At 33.5% G+C, this 11,156-nt stretch overlaps 1 protein-coding gene across 1 annotated transcript in view; it reads left to right on the top strand.

The window, feature by feature from the left end:
* The window catches only part of LOC117178323 (acyl-CoA Delta(11) desaturase), a 30,544-nt gene extending 20,519 nt beyond the window's left edge, over window positions 1-10,025 (top strand). The window contains exons 5-6 of the mRNA XM_033369728.1: window positions 6,214-6,399; window positions 9,529-10,025. Coding sequence (XP_033225619.1) covers window positions 6,214-6,399; window positions 9,529-9,838 — 496 coding nt within the window. The 3' untranslated portion in view covers window positions 9,839-10,025. The remainder of the gene's footprint in view (window positions 1-6,213; window positions 6,400-9,528) is intronic.
* The last annotated feature ends 1,131 nt before the right edge of the window (window positions 10,026-11,156 follow it).

Here is an 11,156-nt window from a genome sequence, read left to right as displayed (position 1 = left end):
CACAATTTTAAGAAAGTGCATTTATACCAAATTGAAAATTTTCTATTTTGCTTTTTCTTCAACCGAGTATATAAGAGACCGCTCTCTTTCAGATTTGCCACGGAACTGTTAAGGAAAATACAAGATAACGTAAGGGTCGACTTACGACTGCGTCATATTCGAGAGTCGTTAAAAATCGTCCTGTTTAAGATTCTCCGAAAACCCATAAATACACACATATATATATTGAAAGTCAAGAAAATTTCAATTCCAAATGTGCGAAATTGGAGAAATATAAAATGTAAATCCAGAAAAAGAATTAAAAAAAAGACCAAAAAGACTAATTTTCAAGAAATATTCAAATCCGAATCACAGCCAAAAACAGGTGTTTTCGATAAAACAGTTGAATTTTCAACAATATAGATAGATTTTCACTTGAGAAGAAAATGTCCAGCAACTAAAACAGATCAATTTACAATCAGACATTTGTACCACCAATTAAAAGAATTGAATTTTCCACCGAATAAAAAGAATTTTTAAACGAAAAGGATGAATGTTGACAGAATTGTCGAATTTTGAAGAAAATGATTCAGTTTTGAGCCAGGTAATATAATTTTTGACAAAAAAAAAGAACCATTAACAACAAATTTCATTGTAGGCGTCGCGACTAGAAAGAATAAGTATGCACACATATTCATATACACACACACATAAATACACATGTGCATATATAAATATATATACACATACATATGATACATATGACTTCAAATGTTTCACTTGCATTTCCCAGGATTCGAACACCCCACTACTTCCATCAAAGGTGCAAAGGAGCTCACCAATGGCTGTGATGCTCATTTTCGGGGTTCCGAAAGTACTCGAACTTGGCATCGGCACTCGAACAGTGCTTCTTGACGTTTCGATTTGACTTCGGATTTCAGCCAATCTGATGACTTCTCTGTCGCATTTTCTCGACTCGTTTTGCAATATAGCCGAATCTGAATTTGTACGTGACAATCGTTCCGTAATTCCAGAATTTTTACGTAGACCTTCAAGCTCTTTTCTGGCCCTTTCCAATTGACGAGCTAACTCTTCTTTCTCAGCTCGGATAACGCTCAGATTCTCTTCTTGCTGGTTTTGTCTTAGGGCGGCATTTTTCGATTCTACAATCTCCAGCTTAGCCGCTTCCAGCTCCGCCATTAGCGTATCATTTTCCATTCTCGCTGACTGATGATGATCGTCCTTCCTTGGTGGGTCTCTTTTTCTGGCAGCATTCATACTCAATTCCTGATACCAGGAACAATCAGGATCCACCTCCAGGAGGCGAGCTATCAGCTCGGCCTTATTCCCAGTCGTTAGATGTCCCAATGACTTCAATGTCTCTTTTAATTCGTGGACAGTATACTCTTGAAGATTGGATGCCATCTTGGAATCACTGAGTTTCGCGTATTTTCAATTGCACTGCGAAACGATAAATGGAAGCGATATACTTTACAACAATAGGTGCGTTTTACGTCAATAGGCCTGGTCGTCACTTTGGCACTAGTCACTTGTAGTATTTCCGATTAATGACCGGTTCAACTTCTGAAGAACTGTAATGAAATGAAATTGACACTAGGGCGTTAAATAAATCAGGAGTATAAAATTATGAAGTAAAAGTGATACGGAAGCTACGACGGTCGGTAATGCACTGGTCTCTCGTATGTTATCTGATTAGATCCCCACGCTTACATTAATCGACAAAGCTCGACGAGGGTCCCTGTCCACATAAACACAATATACTTGTAATTAGCGAAATTCCTTACAATAGTTAAATGATTTTCTTAGACTTATTGATATTCTTCAAATAGGAAAAGATGTAAGTTGGAAGACAAAGGGATTTTCTTCACAGGGGACGTAGCATCGAGGGCCTGGAAGGGGAAGGGTATGTGGGTAGCCGTGGAGGAAATGACTACTGCCCCCGGGAAGTGTACCGTAATTAAGTGGTCTAGGATTCCATTAGTCGTTATATCCATTTCACTTGAAGGCAATATAAATCTCTTCAGTTCACAAGATGAGTTACCCCTTAACGTTCTCTGGAGTCTTGTAGTGTCCAGTATGTTTTTGATTCCCTGACAATACCCCATGCATGAGGCCCTCACGATATTTTGTACCGCATTATTATATCTTGTTAAGTTGCGCTGTAACAATCACAATTCTCATTCTTTATAACTCTGTTAAAAATGCGTCAATTATCCTTTTTACAAATCAAGTCTAGGATCCTCACAGAGATGCACCTCTGTCTGGTTTCTTAATACGAAGAGAACAAGTGTCCGCGTATGCTGAACAAATCATTACAGAATGACGCCTGCCTCCTAAATGGTGCTCGATGTTTATTTTCACAAAGTCTCTGAATATCCTTGATAATTCGATCATTGTAATATCGCTATTGACATAAAGTGCTGCCCCATGTGATTATATCAAATTATCATTAATAAAAAATCCGCTGTTATTAGTTGAGCCTCCAACTTTCACCTTTTGCTTCACTTTTTATACTATGTTCCCTGAGAGAAGATCCTCTAGGAGCGCATATGGGTTGGCGTTTCTGGATGGAGAAGTGTCCTTACCCGTTTTTTTCGCACGTAGTTTATTAAGTTCTCTTCTCATTGGTTTCTTGGTCTTAATTTAGTACTTATTACTTTCGTTGAGTTTCTTTCTAAAATAGTTTGAATGACTTTTACGAGATGTTAGCTATAAAAGAAAAGGACCTCACCGCGCGTATGGCTCGAGTTACAGGGGTCTACGGTAGCCACTTGAGTTTTTGACACAGTCGCTCTTTTTTGTAATTAAAAAGTTAAAAATTAATAATTAATAATTCTGCAATCCCCGACTAAAAAGTAATATATTCAGAATGTTCGAATCATTCCGATTCCAACGATATGTAATTTGTCTATAAAGTTTAAAAATTGGGGAAGTAAGCAATATGAAATTGAATGTTGAGCTAAAGTTTCTGCGATTAAACTTCTTCAAATTTTCAACTTTCCTAGGCAAGCACATCATTGGAATCGTGAAAATCGTAGATGCGGATTATGCAATTTTCAAATCGCTAATTGCAAAGTTTAAATTCTGTACATTTCCTTACTTTGACCTGCTGTAGATCAAAGACCCCTGCTGGGGTAACCTTATCCACACTGAGTTTGGTAAGTAAACAGGCAAGTAGTAGAAAACATAAAATCAGCATCGTAAATCAATCTAAGAAAATAGTTTCTAATGAATTTGAAGAGGTTCACTCAGATTAGCTGAAACATCTCAGCAAATCCCTTCTTCTTGACTAATTCCTTTTTTATAGCCGGACTTTGTATTGCTATCCTCTTAAGTACTGCTGTTGGTTTCACGGATGTGCTATAGGAATCCCGGTGCACACGAATTCCGCTCACGGTCAGCATTTTACCTGCCAGTGCCCCAGCCCTTCTTATTTTCTTCCCGAATTTCGCTCACGGTTAGAACTTGAAAGAATACAATGGCCAACCATTTAGAGGGCTTCTCCTCCTACTTTGCTATACTAATCGGGCTACCGTAACACGCATAATTATTCCAGTAATGTAATCTTACAAATTTCGATCTCTAGTTTTTAACGGATCTTCACATTTAAACACTCGCAGATTTAAAAAAATAAAGTCTTTCAGCCACACTAAATTTTGAAGGATTTTTCAAATTGAAAAAAAAATTATACAATTTTCAAAAAATTAAAAAAAAATTTGCACAAATTAAGAAATTTTAATCGAAATTTGTATTTCGTATCAAATATATTTAGAAATTATCCCAATTAAATTTTTCGATTCGCTAAAATTTCTAAAAGTCGCATCATTTAAAAAATTTTTTTAAAGACATCCATGAGATATAATTATTATATTCAAGACATGTTAACAATATTTACAAATTATATTAACGATATATTTCGACAGGATACAAATGTTAAAAGTTCAATATATTTAATAATAAAGAATATAAGTACCTATTTTGAGATTAATTGGAACATCTCTTTAAACACGATGAGAATTTAGAGATAAAATATAATGCTTTCTTTTAATTTTTGTATGAATCATTTCAACAGTTTACATTTTACTTAATAGGGCGTTGAGACTCGCCAACAACTCATAATAATGCTCAAAATAATGAGATACAAAATTTTGTCGACAAAAATGACATGAGTTGAAATGTCATTCAGTTTAATTTGGAACTTCGCTTCCGGTAATAAACAATTACAAATTTTATCAATGCAATAAACTAAAATCTACAGTAGAGCAGCTTTGGCACTGTAATGAAAAAAAGTGTTTGAAAAGTGTTTATACTTTTGGAAGTGCAAGTGGGAAGGGCACTTACAAACCCCTTGAGCGGAATTCGTGCAGACTAAAACTATACCTGCTTTGGCCCGAGCGGAATTCAGAATTGAGATTTTGAGGGTGGTTGACCACGGGCGGAATTCGTGTGCATCCAGGAATCCAAGCCAACAGCTGTACAGGCCTTGGAAGGTCTTTTCTGTCGATCACTTTGATCTTAACTCTTGCTATAATGCCTCTTCAATAGCCTTGACCTGGCCCTTATCGAGTTTAATTGTAGGGAATCCTTCGGCCACTATGGATATTTTCAAGTGAAATTTAAGGGCCTGACTATAAGAGTTTTTTGGATCTAACAACCGCACCTTCTTCTTTTCCCTGACTTCATTCAGTGTGCTTCTATCAGGATCATGCATCTTTGGTTTCCTCATTTGGCTGGTTGTTGCGTCCGATTTTTTGAATAATTGGTGTTTTGACCTCTTCCTAGTAGTTCAGTCATCTGGTACTTATAAATGGTCATTTCTGGGGCAACCATTTTTTCTCTTAAGTACTGTATTTGTGGGTGTATAATACGGAATCAGGTGATGAGAACAGGATTTCGTCCCGGAACACGGAAATTTTTTTGGGAAACGGTGCAAAATATCACATTCCATTGGATTGGAGCTTTCCTGTGCATGTGAGAGGTAAAAGTGTCCTTACAAAAATTCAAGTAGATACAATTCTGCATGAAACTAAAAAAAGAAAGTTGTTCAATCACCAATAGTTTCGAAGTTATGGCCTTAAAAAAAAAAGATTTTTTGCGGACTCCAGTATTATTCACCCACAAATGAAGTACTTGAGAGAGAAAAAAATAACTGCTGCAGAAGTTACCAACTTTGCTCTAAAGCTTATTCGGTAATTTCTATCTTCTCAGGAGAAGATGCTTTTTTCAGAGGGATCGCTGGCGACTCCACCTGGGTGTTTTGTTTATGATTTTGGAACTAACTTATTTTGTTTCCACGAATAGCTAGGGAAATATTTGGTGAATCTCTATAGACTGATACTTTCACCCTACTCACCATGAACTCTTACCCATTAGGGTCATTCTAGCCATCATGATTCTAGCTGCGTCTTCTTGGTCGTCAATAACGTCGGGAGTCGTTAGGTCTCCTTATCGCGTTCAGGTCCGAACTCGCCTTCTCCTTGTGTAGGGAGAATTAATTCCCGGCCGTAAGGAGTAGTCGAGTTCACGCGTCCCATACAGGAGGCGTGTATTTTGAACAAAAATACACTAGATTTTCTCAGATCATTATTCGGAATCATTAAATTCACAATTTTTATAAAAGCGTTCGATTTCCAAGAAAATGAAATATTTGTTAACGATTTTAGGATATGCTAGCGGTTTTCATTGGAAATTGGTATAGATTTCAAAGAAAATGGAAAAAAACTGCATCGGCTTGATACTCTGAACAAAAATATATACAGTGAAACTCTTCAATAGCGCCGATTTTGAGGCTGATTTTGGGTGGAAACTAACTCGTTATAGCCCGCTCTGCTTTTGTTTGTTCGCGCCTGAGTGCTCGTCATCAATTCTCGGAAGGGCTATAGAAGGGGCGGATATTGGTTTTCATTTTAATTTTACATTTTTACTTTGATAATTGCGTGAGGAATAAAAAAATAATAATCGTGTGCGTGTTCCCTGTCTCATCTTTATAAGAATTCCATTTGGCTCGAAGAATTGGTTTACCTATCTGAAAAATAAACATGTTAAACGAATTTCTTACTCTGCATATAGTATAAAAAAGTAGTAGGCAATAATAATACATAATATGTAAATATATAAATCCCAAAATTTAAGGTCTATGACTTACGTTCAATATACTCCCGAAATTTTCAAGATAATTGTAGAATAATATTATTAATTCTTATATTTTTACAGCTTTTACTGGATCTTGTTTCCAATTCTTGGTTTGTTATTGCCAGTCAATGCGCCAGCTGAATACTGGGGAGAATCAATAATGAATTCAGTCTTCATCCTCGGATTTCTACGTTTAGTAGTAGCCTGTCAATTGTCCTGGATGGTGAACAGTGCAATGCTGATTTGGGGACTCAAGCCAGGAGACAAGTTAGGGTCTATTTACGATACTTTGAATCTTTTCTTCACACTCTTCTTCTTTAAATTGCCCAAGAGTCATGGTACCATCGTCATTGATGGCGGTGGCGTGCGTAGAAAGTAAACAAGGTGAAAAACAAGAAAAAGTGTACAGTGGTATAAGCTAGGATGATGCAAGGCCTAAAACACTTTACGCTTTGAATTTATTTTCTTTCTTTCCCAAGTGAATAATTCATGAATAATTTTTTAAAATGAATTCTTACCTTAAATGAGTTTTCATCATTTTAAAGAAGGAACTATTACATGACAATACACTGAAAAAAATAGTCTAGTTGTCCCAGCTAACCATTTAGCTAGATTACGTCTTTCAAGAAAATATAGCTGTGTCACCTAGATTTCTAGCTGTTTTACCTAAATTTGCCATCTCGAAATTATCTGGCTAATTTACCTCGTTAATTTCTAGATGCTAAAAGCTAAAACAGCTAGAAGTCTAGGTGACACAGCTATATTTTCTTGGCATACGAAATCCAGCTAAACAGTGAGCTGGGGCAGCTAGACCATTTTTTTCAGTGTAACCTTTTCAAATTGTACAAAAACAATAAGAACAGAAACGATAACTGATCAGGGAATGCCCATAACTTACGCAAGAGTGATTGTTGATATATTTTTATTCAATATATCAAAAATATATGCATTATTTTTACTGTATGATAGATATTAGATTATTTTCAATACATCCAGTGAATTGAAAGGATTTCAAGTGGTCTTGCGATATTTCAGAGGACTACAATGTATTTCAGAGAATTACACCGTTTTCAAGATATTATGTATCTATATGAAATTCAAAGAATTTCTGAAAATTTTCACATTATGTAAAAAATTGTAAGGGATTTACATTTTCAAAAGAATTTACGGGATTATAAACCATTTTAAGGGGTTTAAAGAGATTCTTAATTACTTCAAAAGAAGTCAGAGGATTTCAAAGAATTTAAATTTTAATTTAATTTTAAAATTGCTCCAAAGTCGATCAGAATTCGAGCTTCGAAAAATCTGCTGCTTTCGTCCCTTGTTACATAATGTTCTATTATTGGATTTCGTAAGATATCAAAAGATTTAACGGGATTTCAAAGGATTTCAAAAATTTCAATTTATTTTGAAGATTTCAAGGCACCTCGTAATATTTCGAAATATTTCACGGAATTTCAAGAGTATGAACCGATTTTTAGAGATTTTAAGGGATTTTCACGGATTTTAAAGGATTATTAGAGGTTTACATGGAATTTTAAATATTTCAAACCATTTCAAGCATTTGCAAAGATTTCACGGCAAGTCAAAGAATTTTCAGGAATATTTACGTTTTTCATGGATTTCATGTGGATTGCATGAGTTGAAATTTCTAGAGATTATGAGAGATAATCACAAAATTCAAAGCAATTAAAATAATTTCGCAAGACTTACCATTTTTTTTAATCATTTAGAAAATGTTCAAAATATTCATGGTATTACAAAGCATTGCGCAGGTATAATGTGTATAATAGTATAAAAAAATGAATTCTAACAGCCATAAATAGTTTATATTAGCACGTATTTAAAAAATTGAAGGATTCTTAAAATCTCCAGACCTTTTCTCCAGAACGAATCCTTATATTGTTAATAGCGCTACCGATATAATTTTTCTAATGTTCTAGTTCTTTTTTATACTACTCTAACCGCCACATGCACAGTGGGAAAAAGCATTTTTTTCCAAAGAAATCGCCTGATTGTTCAATTCTTAAATAATTTTATTTTGTTTTTTTTTAAGATCAAAAGCAGGTAGGTATACGAGATACGCCATTAAAACTAATGTTTAATAGGATGGAGTAAGACCACAAATATGTTATAAAAAACTAATTAACAAAAGTTATTTTTTCGTGATTCGCGTAATGATTAGATATTTTTAAACTATGTGAAATGTGACAGATATTAATGTGCTAACATTAGGATGAGAATGGCGGCTGTTTATCGATCATTTAAACAGTTTTTATAAGAAGATTCATATTATTACCTTTTTTTAAAAAATATGCTTCATTTTTTTATGGAGTTAATTGAAAATATCTTGCCAAAAACTCTTTGCTGGAAATATCTTGCCAAAGACTTTGCTGTTATAGTGTTCATAGTAACAAAAAATGTTTGTTATCTAAATAATTTGTATAAACAAATGCACATTTCACATATTTTTTCATGAATTGGCTTAATTGTCGTTTAAAGAATCAATAGCTTATATTAGTTTAAACAATATGAGATCAAGGAATCTTTGCCAAGATATTTTAAGGTGATCCCTCAAAAAAGTTAAGCCTATTCATACAAAAATTATCAAAATATAAACATTGTTCATATAATTGACAGTTTTTCTCATTATGAAAAACACGACAGCAAGGAGTTTTTAGCAAACCTATCCATAAAAAATGGTCAAAATGTGAATTTGTTTACAAAAAATGTTTGAGTCATTTGGTAAAAAGCAGCTATTATTAACTGATATTAGGCCCACATTAATATTTTTCATATATTATACAAAATCTATGGATTTAAAATAGCTAATCTTTGACAATCACCAAAAAAATGGCTTAAGTTCATTGGTTTCTTCACAACATTATGAGAAAAATATTTTTCTACTCTTAGTACACTGAAAATTATGTTAAGCTAGTTATTAAATTAATTTATGACCAGTTTTATTAAATTTGAAAGTCCTAAAAGTAAATCACTATAAAGTATCACTGAAAAGTTTGATAAAATTTTAAAAGAAAATTTGGATTTGATAGGAGTGAAATACCCGCAGTCATTTGTTATAGCTGGAAGACTTAAGGTTATTTAAAAAAAAAACTAAAAATCCATTAAGGTTTGTATTGGCGTGCGATTTTTATCTAAAAAGGTGTGTCTTTCCACTAAGTCAGTTTTTTAGTACATTGATATTTTTAAAAAAATGTAATATATCGCCATCAGTAATTTTGACTATCAGTAATATTATAAAATTATAAAATTTAATAAACGCTTTGCTTGAAACGAATATTTTTTTGAAAAATGACAGCAAATATCAATCTTCCTAAATTTTTTGATGATAGTATAATTGTGATGAATTAATTTAATAACGATAATCAATTTCAGATTTCCGGTTGATGACAACTCTATATTCTTATTGAACAAATCCTACTGGCCCAATTATCATTATCTTCTGCCTTGGGACTGGAAAACAGGCGAATATGGAGGCTACGATAGAGGATTCGCAACATTTTTTATTAACACGTGGCGATCGATGGGCCTTGTGTCATCAGCAAAAACAATTACATCTGAAGCAATTCGCGATGTCTTAGGTCTTGCAGCTGAGAAGAAAGCTTCTCCATCTGAATATTGGGATGAACTGAAGAAGATTTCAGAGGAAGAAGCAAAAAAAGCAGAATTAAGATACCATCATTAGAATCTAATCACTCTGAAAATATAATAACAACCAGGAGATTAGAGTGCGGCTTTATTTTGTGTTAGGAGTATAATGTGTAGAGTGTAAGCAATAATTAAAACTCAAGACTTTGGCTTTTGTTAATTATTTAACACACAACGATTTTCATCAATAAATATTATTTACTTCTTTGTTTATAAATATTTAATAGGGAGGTACACAAAAGTGATTCTTTTGATTTTTTAAACTTCCCACATGCTACTCTTAAAATGAACGTCTTTCATCTCATTTACAATCAAAAGCTACAACCTTTGACATAGTCCAGGCCTCTATAGTACTTTTACACCGTATTAAGTAGGTAATGCACTTTTTTTGCTAAAACGGTTTATTAAGAGGCCCTAATAAAAAATTCCAAGTTTTCTAGAAATAACACCCGTGGGTCCCGGAGATATTTTTGGAAAAAGTGCCAAAAATCGTGTTTGCATAGACTGACCCGCCCCATTGAATTTTAGAGCAAAATGTAGAACACCAAAATTAAACTAGAGGAAATTTTGAAAAATGTTGAAGGCAGAAAAAACCGTCTATCTTTAATAGGTGTTGAGTTAAATTCCTCCAAAGAACCCGGGTTTTTTTGTAAAATGAGGCGAAAAAATGCAATTCTGAAGTTTGTGCATGTACTTTGGAACCTGCTAATTTTACAAAAATTGTTCAACACTTCATTGGAAGTAGACGCAATTTTGAGTAATTAAAAAAAATGCAATGACCTAGCCCCAATAGATCAGAAGTTATGGTCTCACAAAGTTGAACACTTTTGACCTATTTTTCAGGGCAAATTACTCGTGTTGATTTTTTCCAAATTAATTTCAATAAATTTTGCGTAAAATAAACAAAGGTTTTAGCTCATATAGGTCACGAGTTATGAGCATAAAACTTTGACCCTTTCCATGCGGAAGGCTCTGTATGTACTAGAAAATTTACTGTGACCGTATTTAAGCATTTTCGTGGCATATATGCATTTGTAGTTCATTAGATGTTTACTTTTTTCTCTTTTTTTTTCTAAAAAGTGATTAATTGTTCAGAAATTGTTAGTTAATTAGTTTTATAATGTTGTATTACTTTATGTCAATAGTGCCAAAAATTGATAAACTAATCATCGTGGAGGAAACAATGATTGTTAATTGTTGATTACAAAAGAATATTTAAACAAATTAGTTACATAATAATGTAAGTGGTGAAGAAAATAATTAAATAATTGACTGATAAATGCCCGAGTATTAAAAGATAGTCTACATCTAAGAAACTTGAAACTTGTTTTGTAAGATGAACTCTCTTCCATACT

Source organism: Belonocnema kinseyi, chromosome 8 (assembly GCF_010883055.1).
Source record: "Belonocnema kinseyi isolate 2016_QV_RU_SX_M_011 chromosome 8, B_treatae_v1, whole genome shotgun sequence".
Taxonomy (NCBI): domain Eukaryota; kingdom Metazoa; phylum Arthropoda; class Insecta; order Hymenoptera; family Cynipidae; genus Belonocnema; species Belonocnema kinseyi.
The sequence above is the reverse complement of the archived record's forward strand: the minus strand, read 5'-3'. Positions and strand labels throughout refer to the sequence as shown.